The sequence below is a fragment of the Mandrillus leucophaeus genome, unplaced genomic scaffold (genome assembly GCF_000951045.1).
Source record: "Mandrillus leucophaeus isolate KB7577 unplaced genomic scaffold, Mleu.le_1.0 Scaffold17, whole genome shotgun sequence".
NCBI classification, from domain to species: domain Eukaryota; kingdom Metazoa; phylum Chordata; class Mammalia; order Primates; family Cercopithecidae; genus Mandrillus; species Mandrillus leucophaeus.
Genome location: NW_012101698.1, coordinates 3,954,853 through 3,967,112, shown reverse-complemented (window position 1 = coordinate 3,967,112; position 12,260 = coordinate 3,954,853). Strand labels below are relative to the sequence as shown.

Here is a 12,260-nt window from a genome sequence, read left to right as displayed (position 1 = left end):
GTGAGCCAAGATCATGTCATTACACTCCAGCCTGGGCAACAGAGCGAGACTCCATCGCAAAAAAACAAACAGAAAAACCCAAAAAACAAAAATCCTAGTTTGGTGGGGGTCAGTTGACACTTAAACAGCCTTGGACCTATGGAGGTCAGAGAGGAATCCAAGTTTCCCTGTTAAGATATTGGAAGAAGTCCACATTCCTGGCATAGTTATTTTTCTGGCTACAATTTAACTAGGGCACTTCCTTCTGGACCTCAAGATCTATAATTATCTAAACTGAACACAACCTTTGGTGCAGGCTAGGAAGGTTCTGTGCCTGTTCCGTACCATCACAGAAACTTTTTAGAAATGACCTCAGCTCTTGTCTCCTCCATGGTCTGGCAGCCGTACAACCTGCCAGAGTAATCATTTTGCCCCAGCCTTAACCACTATTGACCTGAGCTCTTACCACCTTACTTCTGGATTTTCTTCAGTGAGCTTATTTTCCTGCCTTGCCTCTGGTGAATAAATAAAACATAAATAAAATGCAAACATGAGTTTCTTGGTGCTGTGGACCTTAATATTGCAGCTATTTCTATGAGCCTATTCCTAGATGCAGCTGACTACTGTCTAGAATTGTAAATGTTCAACAAACAGTATTGCTGGGAAAAGTTGCACACCTAGTTGAAGGTATTGCATAGTCTTTAGAAAACACCAGTTATGAGGAGAGACTTCTGAGTTTGGAAGAGGTAAGCTAGGTTTAAATAGCCCTTGGGACCACAGGCATCACAGTCAACATCGGTTCTTTCTTTGGCGTCATGCTAATTCCTTGGCAACTTGTAAAGACCCAAATGAGGACCTCTGCTTGGACAGCCTAAGCTGAGGAGCACCCTCCCTAAGAAAAGGGCAAGCCACCAGAAGCCACTGTCTGAAAATTTCCACCCAGGTTTCTCCTAGATCACTTCATTTGCTAGAGAGACATTGAGAGAAAAGCAAGAAAGGGGCAGTAAAGATAAAATTAATTTATTTGACCTCACAACTTCATGGGCCATACAGGAGCCCCACAGTCCTAGAAGCACGGCCTGTGGCAGTGGGCTGGGGAGGCCAGTTCTCTGGACTGCCTGCTCCCTTGTCCAGAGCTGCCTTGGGCCAGGTCCCTCCTGACCCCGTCATCCTGCTCCCACATGCAAGGGCCGTTCAGGTCCACCTGCAACAAACCCAGGCCTGCCTCTGGCAGCAAGGACAGGGCCTCGTGGGTGGCAGCAGCACTGGTCCTCGTGGCTGTGAGTGTGGGTGGGTGGGTGGGTAGGTGGGGAGGAGGGCAGTCAGGAGGGTGTGGTTCAGTGCAGAGAGCTGCTGTTCTGCTCTTCAAAGGCCATCTTGCCCAGAAGTTGGCTGTCCAACTCCACTCCACTTACAGGCAGCTGGAAGAAGTTCATTTCAGCTGCTAAGGCTGCCATGGCAGAAGGGTCCTGGCCAAACTGAGCTCGCAACATCATGTCCATTTTCTCCAGTCTCCTCTTGAGCCGCTTGGCCTCTCGCTCTCGGATGAGCCGGGCCTGCCGCTTTTCTGGGGTTTCGTTGGCCCGCTTCAGCCTCATGGCCTCCCGATCCCGCTGCAGCCGGCGTGCCCGCTGCTCATCTGTCTCCTGCATGCGCTGCAAGCGCTTGGCTTCACGGTCCCTCATGCGCCTCACCTCCCGCTCCTCAGGGGTCTCATTGTCCCGCCGGCTCTTCTTGGCCGTGCGCTCTCGTTCCAGCCGCTGCAGTCGTACTTCCAAAGGCTCATTCTGTCGACGTAGGGCCCACTTGCGTACACTGGGAGTCTGGGCTTCCAGCAGTTTACGGTAGGCAGCACAGTTGTTGCACACAAGCAGAATTCCAGCAGGGTATACTGGAGGACTAAAGGCAATGTCCTTTCCCTCAGCACTAGAGGGGCCTTCATTGTGGACTGTGGGTAGGGATTCCATATTGAGTACTTCAGGAAGTTTCTCACTGGAAAGCAAACATTTTGGATGGTTAGTGTTTCCTTCCAGCAAGAGTTGGGACTCCAGCCCTGCCTTATTCTTTTCCTATGAGGCCAGTGGCTCCACGTTCACCACAAGGGGTCAGTTTGAATGCTTGGTGGACCTCTTCTACTGCTCCATCCCTTCTCTTTGCTCAAGAGTTGTCTACCAACTCTATTTTTTTTTTTTTTTGATACAGAGTCTCACTCCGTCGCCCAGGCTAGAGTGCAATGGCACAACCTCGGCTCACTGCAACCTCCACCTCCTATGTTCAAGCCATTCTCCTGCCTCAGCCTCCTGAGTAGCTGGGATTACAGGTGGCTGCTACCACGCCTGGCTAATTTTTGTATTTTTAGTAGAGATGGGGTTTCATCACATTGATCAGGCTGGTCTCAAACTCCTGACCTTGTGATCCACCCGCCTAGGCCTCCCAAAGTGCTGGGATTACAGGCGTGAGCCACCGCACCCGGCCGGGTGTCTACCAACTCTTAAAGCCCATCTGGAGTTAATGACTGAGCCACCTGCCACAGCAACGCACCAGAAATCAGACAAACCCTAGGCGTTTTCACTCAAGTCAGAATAATGGTTTTGATAAGAGCTTTGCAGGGGCAGTCCTGCTGTGGGAATGGAGGCTCCTGGAGGTGGAGACCTCCTTCAGGCAAGGTGCAGACCACCAACTCACCTCCTTCCCGTGTGCTGCCTGCATGCAAAGGCAGACACTGCACTGTTCACTACACAAACGGGACAAGGACACAACGTTCCAGTCTTCCTAGGACATGGAGGAGACTGCGTCCTCATGCCAGGGTCCTCTCCACCCTATAACTTCTTTCTCCATGCTTTATCATGAGTGTTCTTGGAACTGCCTACATCGCTTTCTAGTTGAAGATATTCTGATGGGAAAAGAAATGGGAATTCACTTTCCTTTGGGGCTATGTGGTGGAATAGGCATACTTCCTAGCCTTCTTACTTGTACTTCCAAGGAGCATGCATCAGCTGTCTGTGCATTACCTATGCCTAGCCTTCGTTTTGACTTCAGAAAGCAGAACTCACACCCAGTAATTTGCTCCCAGCACAACAGGGATAAGTGCCCAGCTGACCTGTTAAAAGTGGCATGGCTGGTGAACCGGGCTCCACACACAGCACAGTTAGAACGCTGGTCCTCCGAGTGGATTAAGAGGTGGCGACCCAATGACCCCGGGGAGCTAAGGGCCCGGCCACAGACAGGACACATGTAGCTCTTGGCGCTCACCACTGCTGCAGTGTGCTGTAAAACAGAGCCTTGATCTGTCAGTCTTGTGCTACCTCCAGGACAATCTGCACCCACTTAGAAATGACTTTTGGGAAATGTCCCCTTTCTTTAGTCTCAGAATAAGGAACTTGCAAGTATTCTGTTTAGCCCCTAGAAAAGTCAGTCTCTTACATTAGAGGCCCTGGCCATTTAAACCAGTGCTTAGATTTCATTAGCTTGAGCTCTGCCTACATTCTGGGACATGTGGCTGACTTAAGGAACAGTGGGGGCCAGGCACGGTGGCTCATGCCTGTAATCTCAACACTTTAGGAGGTCGAGGCAGGTGGATCACAAGGTCCGGAGTTCGAGACCAGCCTGGCCAATATAGTGAAACCCATCTCTACTAAAAATACAAAAATTAGCCGGGTGTAGGGGCAGGCGCCTGTAGTCCCAGCTACTCAGGAGGCTGAGGCAGGAGAATTGCTTGAACCTGAGAGGTGGAGTTCGCAGTGAGCCAAGATCATACCACTGCACTCCAGCCTGGGTAATAAAGTGAAACTCTGTCTCCAAAAAAAAAAAAGAAAGAAAGAAAGAAAAAGAAAAGAAACAGTGGGGCACCAGGGCCCTCTTCAGAGCCTGAGAGGAATTCCTGTCTCGAATAATTTCTCTCTGTCTCCCTGGCTCACACTGTGCAGGTACAAATACGTGTTAAGGGAACAATAAAGGCCAAATCTTGAAGCTGGCCTAGAATACGGGTATGCAACAGGTATTTATATCTTGCTTTCTCAATCTTCTGAAGATAGTCTTCTGAAGAAATACTGGTTCACACCAATTTTTAACATACCATTTGTGTTAAAATTTTTTTTTTTAGACGGAATCTCGTTATGTCACCCAGGTTGGAGTGCAGTGGCACAATCTCAGCTCACTGCAGCCTCCGCCTCCCAGGTTCAAGCCATTCTCCTGCCTCAGCTTCCTGAGTAGCTGGGATTATAGGCGCGTGCCACCACAGCTGGCTAATTTTTTTGTATTTTAGTAGAGACAGGGTTTCACCATGTTGACCAGGCTGGTCTTGAACTCCTGACCTCAAGTGATCTGCCCACGTTGGCCTCCCAAAGTGCTGGGATTACAGGCATGAGCCACTGCGCCTGGCCCATGCCAACTAATTTTCTTTTCTTTAACACAAAGCCCTTATTATTAGTATACATTCGTTTCTATTTCACTATTTAAAATATGCATTAAATAATTTAGAAAAAAAATCACTTAATTTTCACAGTGTGTCTGCCCGGAAACCCAGAACGTGTTTATCTAATATATCTCATGTATTTTCTAAAATGCTGGAAGCTTGCAGCAGAATCTTTTTTTTTTTTTTTTTCTTTTTCAATACAGTCTCACTCTGTCACCCAAGCTGAAGCATGATCACTGCAGCCTCAACCTCCTAGGCTCAAGCTATCCTCCCACCTCAGTCTTCTAAGTAACTGGTACTACAGGTGCATGCCACCATGCCCAACTAATTTTTAAAAAATTTTTTGTAGAGCTGGGGTCTTGCTATGTTGCCCAGGCTGGTCTTGAATTCCTAAGGTTAAGCAATCCTTCCCACCTCAGCCTCTCAAAGCGCTGGGATTCTGGGTGTGAGCCACCACGCCTGGCTTTGGGCCGAATTTTTTTTTTTTTTTTTTTTTTTTTTTTGAGACAGAGTCTAATTCTGTCACCCAGGCTGAAGTGTAATGTTGTGATCTTGGCTCACTGTGACCTCCACCTCCTGGGTTCAAGCGATTCTCCTGCCTCAGCCTCCCGAGTAGCTGGGACTACAGGTGCATGCCACCACATCTGGCTAATTTTTGTATTTTTGATAGAGATAGGGTTTCGCCATGTTGGCCAGGCTGATCTTGAACTCCTGGACTTCAAGTGATCCACCCGCCTCGGCTTCCCAAAGTGCTGGGATTACAGGCGTGAGCCACTGCGCCCAGCCTCCCTAAGACGAATCTTAATGGAAGCGACAACCCACGACTCCTTCAGGAGCCAGAGAGAGACAAAGGCCAAACCGGGATCTGGGCTACAGACAAGCTGCCCACACTTGTGTTCCAGAGCACATAGCTCCCCGATGCATACCTGGTACACATGAGCGATCAACTGCTCCCGGCTCCCGCAGTCTAGCTGGCAGAGGGGACACTGGCAGAGTTCAAGCAAGGGGTCAGAATTCAAATTCCCTGTGACCTGTGATTCAACAAATAGGCAACTCATTAGGACTATCAGGACTCATCTCTTCCCTGCCCCAGCTTTTTAAACAGGATATCCTGTTAAAAGGAACCCAGACTGATGGCACATGTTATCCTTAGTTTCCCATTGTGGGCTGAAGGAAAAAGTAATAGTTGAAAGGGAATTATGGCTTTCAGCCACGAGGACACAGGATTGCCTCAGAGAGAGTCAATCTATTTTTTTCCCTGAAGATAAACTCTGCAGACAGGGGTAGTGTTTTTCCCGTCATGTTCCTTTCAGGAATCCTCAGGAAACAAGTTAGTGAGAAGGTGGCACTCCAGGTGACACCTTGACTTAGATTTGCAAGCACGTTCAAGAGTCCACCTTGGGAAGTCAGCTTTCTACTTCACCAAAGTAGCTCTCCTGTCTGGAAAGATGTGAGGAGCTGCAGGAAAGAGAGCTGTGCACAAGCGCAGTGATTCATGGATGGAAAAGGAAAGCTGAATGTGGTGAGAACTGAGAGTCTGAGGTGTGGGTTCTGGTGCCATGAAGGAAGAGGCCTCCTGTGCAGGCCCAGGAGACCATCAGAGGCAAAGACTGTGCCACAGGGGTGAGCAGCATAAGGGTAGGCAGAAGGGTAGGGCATTGTTGAACCTGGACCCAGGGGCCACTGTCACTTGCCTCGTGCTCTACCACTTCGTTCCCACCAACAGGCTGCTGTGTATTTTCTAACTCTTTCTCCACTTTGACCACCCCTCCATCTTCCTCTGATGTGTGGGAAGAGACTTCATCTTGTGTGGTCTCCTCTTCATCACCCTCACTGTCACCTGGAACACATAAACTGGTTACTTGTTCTGATTTTTGCATGAATACATCCTGAGCTGCTCTCCACCCTACAGTTGGCAGTTATAACAGAAAACATTTTCAGATCTTCCATAATATAGTTTATACAGTGTTGTTGGGTACATATTATGTCAAGTGGAAACCAGCTATAGCTGTCATTTGTTATGCCATATACACGTAAAGGGAAGATGTGAGGCAAAACTGCACTGGAAATGGTTACTGTGCCCTCAATATGATTATAAAAATAATCTTCCTGACTCATGGTTTTCAAATATCTCACACTTCAAATCACACCTCCCCAAGCACCTTACACCGAGCTCATTCCCACTGTACACCACCTCTGACTTACCAACACTTTCCACTGATTTTGCCATGAGCCCCCTGCACAACTTCTCCATGGTGTCACTATACTGTTCTACTCTGAACCCCACTAATCTCTTCTTTCCCAGCAAACCCCAAGGCAGACTTACAGAAACATCGAGTTTTTCTTCCCTCTTACCAGCAAAGGAAGCAGTAGGAAATTAGTTTGAAATGATGTCACTTTATAGGGAAAGGGCTGCTCATTACAGTGAAAAAATTAGCACAGCAACCAACCTCAGGCACTTTGCAGTGGTATCCGACTCACTCGGTTCTTACTCTACTATTGTAACACGGCATTCTGAACTACGTAAATCCGCTGTTTCTGTTGATGATTTGGATTATCTGATGGGTAACTCCATGCATTAAGTGGAAAGAACGGGCCATTCTTTAGGATGAAATGTAATTTATTGTGACTAACATAGGAATTGAGTTAAGTTTTAGTTTTAGGGGTAGGATGTGGCTATGGGGAATTCCCCAGCCACATGTGCGCTGATTTTTCTTCTCTATTACTTATAAAATAGAAAATGAAAAAGGATCCGGAAAACAAATAACAAATGTAGTTCTTTCTGAAAGGGAAACAAATAAAGTGCTAGTACCTTGAAGATCACAAGAGGTAGCCAAGCCTAGGGAAGCTGTCACACTCCAGCCCTATCTTAACCCCACCTGGATCCTGGACTTCTGGGCCTGATGTGAGCAAGAGAGAAATATAGGGCAGAGTCTCACCAGGCTGTCCACATGAGACTCAGATTTCCTAGCTAACAGTGCTGCCTGTCTTCCTACTACCCCTTGCATAATATCTAAATCCACCAGTATGTGAGCAACACCCCTTATATTTCCCTTCTTCCTTGGCAAAACTAGTTACACTCCCTTTCTTCATGAGAAGGTCTAACCAAATCATCTGCTAGTAGTTACATGTGTCCTTATTAGATACTCCAGGCAATTGGTGGACTGGATTTGGGGCCTGGAAAGAGCTATGGTTTGTGTGTCTTATTCCCTAGCCCAAAGTTCCTTTCATTGGAATCCAACTCAATAATGAAGGATGGGCACAGATTAGATCACACCATGTTTTCTCACCAGCTTATTTGAAATACTTGTAAACTTAGTATAATATAAAGTGATGTATCGAACATATTTTTGTAATTTTGCAATAATCCAAATATATGTCGCTACTAGAAAATGTTTTTAAATATGTGTACTGTCTAGAGGGATAGTACATCCTTCAGAATGGAAACCTATTAGACTTTTGCAGATATTGTAATTCCTACCTGCTACTCAAGAAAGTGGTGGCTTCCATAGGTTTGGGTTCATTTTTCTGTGCCCGAGCAATTAACTGCTAAATTATTTTATGTTGTTGATGTTGATTAATTATTAGCTTGGGTGGAAAAAAGTTCCTAGAAGGTTGCAGAGTCCTCTCTCCGTTTTCACCCAACCCAGCCTCAAATGTGATGAAAAACTGGAAAAGTCATTCTGAATTCATACTAATAATAACCTATATCAAATGGATGAAGTGGGGAAAGTGCTGAAATCTTCCTAGGAAAACACATCTCAAGACGTGTTTGTTCAGACAGGTCACAGGACAGACAGACAATCCATGAGGCTCAACTTATAACAGCTACTGTCTTAACCACAGGGCTTTTCTTAGGGAACTGGTATGGGAAGACCTTGATGTTAGCATTTTATATACTGCATAACCTCATTACTAAGCAAATCTTCTTGTTTCACATTAAAACTGGGCCTTCAAGCAAGGTTTCATTAATGCCACCCTTATATTTTATTGATTACAAATACATAGATCCTAGGAGACAGGGATTTTTTTCTTGTCATTTGACCTAACCCAGGGACTGCTAGAGCACTATTTATTCCTATATCATTGCCTATCACAACTGACACACCTATCTGCATGTGGCACTGTGCCAAGTACTGTAGTCCATAAGCTAAAAACATACACATTGGCCAGGCGCGGTGGCTCACGCCTGTAATCCCAGCACTTTGGGAGGCCGAGGCAAGTGGATCACCTGAGGTCGGGAGTTCGAGATCAGCCTGACCAACATGGAGAAACCCGTCTCTACTGAAAATACAAAGTTAGCTGGGAGTGGTGGCGGGTGCCTGTAATCCCAGCTACTCAGGAGGCTGAGGCAGGAGAATCGCTTGAACCTGGGAGGCAGAGGTTGCAGTGAGCTGAGATCACGCCATTGCACTCCAGCCTGGGCAACAAGAGCGAAACTCCATCTCAAAAAAAAAAAAATTAGATATATATATAAATAAAATGCCAAACCTGTCCTCTTTTTCTGGATAAACATATGCCCACACACCTTAGACCACCTTTGGGGACACTGAGGAGCCACATATCTCCTTTTTCATGTCTTTCTCCCAACCCCCATGCACAATCCCCAGAGCACACACACTCTGATAATTCTTCTCCCATTGCCCTGAGTCATTACCAGAAGGTGCAGAACTCACTGCTACTGGAGTCCTGATCTCTTAGTTGTTGGATAGCTTGTCGCTGACTGCCAAGGTCTCCAGGAAAATCAGTTTTCATCATCGCCTGGCGGGCTTGCTCTTCTAGCCCAGCAAATACTTGATCCCCTGGTGGTCACAAGGAAAAATAGTCAGGCCACCAGCTGGGCAGCATATCCCCAGGCAAGCTGGTTGGAAGGTCAGACCATTCAAAGGTAGGAGACAGGCAGGTACCCTGTGGTGGAGTCATTCATCTCCAAGTCAGCTTGCTGCCTCCAACAGCTTCTGGGTGCAGCCGCTCTTCCTGGGCAGTAAGCCAGATGCTCTAGAAAGCATCACTTGCTCCTCTTAAATCCTCCTAGTCTTGACTCCTTTCAAAAGGTGATCAACTTGCTACTTCACAAATGTAACTGCAGACTGTCAAATCCATTTACAACCTTCCATCAGGATTGGGAGGATAGAGGCAAGAAGGGGCAAAGTGATGGGATAAAGACAGGGCAACAAATCTGGGCCAAGTCTCTGTACCTTAATGTACTAGCATTATGGTCTTGACTCAGTATCTTATCTCTGACTATAAACAAGTGCTTCAAATCATCCTTCTAAATAACAATCTCTCTAACCCCATCTTTCATCCACTCTCCTTCCAAAACATACTCTGGAAGTTCTTCCTTGACTTTCTTTCTAATGTTTATCATAATTAGCCATGAGAAAATTAACAACCGGTTGATAACTAGACTAGAAGAATAGATATGAACTCACTTCTGCAGAAGAACAAACTTCCTGAAACACACTAATTTACAACAAAGAATATTCATGTAGTCTTCTTGGCCCCGTTTTTTTTTTTTTTTTTTTGGAGACAGAGTCTCACTCTATCACCCAGGCTGGAGTGCAGTGCCAGCGCCCACCTCCATGCCTGGCTAATTTTTTTTTATTTTTTAGTAGAGATGGGGTTTCATCGTGTTAGCCAGGATACTCTCAATCTCCTGACCTCATGATCTGCCCACCTCAGCCTCTCAAAGTGCTGGGATTACAGGCATGAGCCACCGCACCCAGCCAGTCCAGTTTTTTTTTTTTTTTTTTTTTAATGTAGTATCCCGAAGCCCCGAACCGATCCTTGATTTTACATTTACTTCTCGTGACCTCTGCTTGGGATCCATGTGGCTACTGAAGAGTTAGTATAGTGCCCTTTTATTTCCAGGAGACCAAGCATAAGGAGAAAACAGAGTTGGGTTTCTTGAGGTTTCTATTATCTCAGTCAGAGTAGAAACTACAGTCTCCATTCACCAGTCAGCAAGAGGGAATAATAAAAAGCCCTAGTGAAATGTCTGACAATAGCCAGGCCCTTTCTTGCTGAAGAGAGGAGGGAAAGTACACAGGCTCAGGTTCTGAGATAAGATACAATGATGTGGGAGGAACTAAATGGTGAGCTGACCTGCACTCCTAGACCTTGGGGAGTGAAAGACTTGATGTGGAGTAGGCTTCATGTGATCCCCTTAGTCATTCGTTCAGCAAATATTCATTGGGCATCTATTATATACCAACTACCAAACACTAGTAATAGTTTGACACTTGCAAGTTCCAGGCTCTATGGTAAGTGTTTTATAGTTATCACCTTACCTAAATTCTCTGCAAAACTCTATGTGGTAGATATTACTACCTATACTTAAGAGAAAACGAAGGTTAACAGTGGAACCAAGTATTCAAACACAGATCTAACTCTAATGTCCTTTTCCTTCTTTTTCTTTTTGAGACAGGGTCTCATTCTCTCCCCCAGGCTAGAGTGCAGTGGTGTGATCACAGCTTATTCCAGTCTCAACCTCGCAGTCTCAAGCAATCCTCCCACCTCAGCTTTCAGAGTAGCTGGGACTACAAGTGTGCACCATCATGCCTGGCTAATATATATATATTTTTTGTATAGACAGGGTCTCACTGTGTTGTCCAGGCTGGTCTGCAACTCCTGCTCTCAAGGGAACCCCCTACCTCGACCTCCTAAAGTGTTGGAATTACAGGTGTGAGTCACTGCGCCCGGCCTGATGTCTATATTCCTTAACCGCCTTCTAGTAGAGATGTAATTAGAAGTTCAGAAGCTTCTTCAGATGGTTTTGCTGAAAACAAATACTTATCTCTGTGTGAGAAAGGCTCTGATCCTATTGTTAGTGTTTCCTTCATACCATGATAAACTGATACATACAACTCAAATAGCAAAAGTATATTATCAGGGCCAGTATATGACCAAAGGAAAAATGATGGTTCTGATATCACATCATGAGTTATCATGCTTAGATTCGAGTAACTAACATTATGGCTATTATGACTCATACTGTGATTGGGAATGGAGATGGTTCATGTTAAAGTGTACTCTTAGCTACCTACCCTCAAGGAAAGGAAAAATAAGCTGTTTTAAGTCCATCTTCACAATATCCAAGATGACACATTGGATATAAATCACTCGGTAGAGAAAGCAAAAAAATGAATTCAGTGGGGAGTACTTCCTTATCCCTTTGCAGAAGTGAAATACTTAATATCTCCGTGTTGGTTACAGTGCAACAAGACCAGGGCCAATTGATACTTTCTTTTTTTTTTTTTCTTTTAAATGAGATAGAGTCTCAGAGTGGAGTGCAGTGGCGTGATCTTGGCTCACTGCAGCCTCTACCTCCTGTGTTCAAGCGATTCTCCTGCCTCAGCCTCCTGAGTAGCAGGGATTACAAGTGTGTGCCACCATGCCCGGCTAATTTTTGTATTTTTAGTAGAGATAGGGTTTCACCATGTTGGCCAGGCTGGTTTTGAACTCCTGACCTCAAGTGATCCACCTGCCTCAGCCTCCCAAAGTGCTGGGATTACAAGCATGAGCCACTGTGCCTGGCCAAGGGCCAACTGGAATAGTTACTGAATTATTTGGGGTAGGTGCATGTTTTCAGACCTAGGAGCCATAGGAAGACATAGCACTAAGGAACAAGTTATATACTAGCATATAATTATCAAGGGGAAGACCTTTCTCATCAGTGACACTTCTGATCTCCAAAGAAACTTAGAAACCAGCTAGATTTAGAACATACTAAGAATAAACATTCTATCCTCTTTCTTGGATTCACCACTGGATTAGTAAAAATACATCTAAAAGGATATATACCTTTCAAGATGAGTCAGTAACTCAGTTTCGTCTCCAACTTGAGCTCAAAATTTATTTTCTTCTA

The 12,260-nt window shown here is 45.6% G+C and overlaps 2 protein-coding genes across 6 annotated transcripts in view; one reads left to right on the top strand and one right to left on the bottom strand.

Annotated features, from left to right (window-relative positions):
• Positions 1-12,260, top strand: part of IST1 (increased sodium tolerance 1 homolog (yeast)) — a 90,218-nt gene that overhangs the window by 12,633 nt on the left and 65,325 nt on the right. The gene's annotated exons all lie outside the window — the stretch shown is intronic.
• ZNF821 (zinc finger protein 821) overlaps positions 979-12,260 on the bottom strand; it is a 34,808-nt gene continuing 23,526 nt past the window's right edge. For 3 of the 5 annotated variants that reach the window (XM_011976726.1, XM_011976725.1, XM_011976724.1), the window contains 5 exons: positions 9,070-9,195; positions 6,088-6,233; positions 5,320-5,424; positions 3,080-3,246; positions 979-1,971 (listed from right to left, as the gene is read on the bottom strand). In XM_011976726.1, the coding sequence (XP_011832116.1) occupies positions 1,317-1,971; positions 3,080-3,246; positions 5,320-5,424; positions 6,088-6,233; positions 9,070-9,195 (1,199 nt within the window). In that variant the 3' untranslated portion in view covers positions 979-1,316. The remainder of the gene's footprint in view (positions 1,972-3,079; positions 3,247-5,319; positions 5,425-6,087; positions 6,234-9,069; positions 9,196-12,260) is intronic. The other 2 variants (XM_011976728.1, XM_011976727.1) reach the window with 2 other exon arrangements.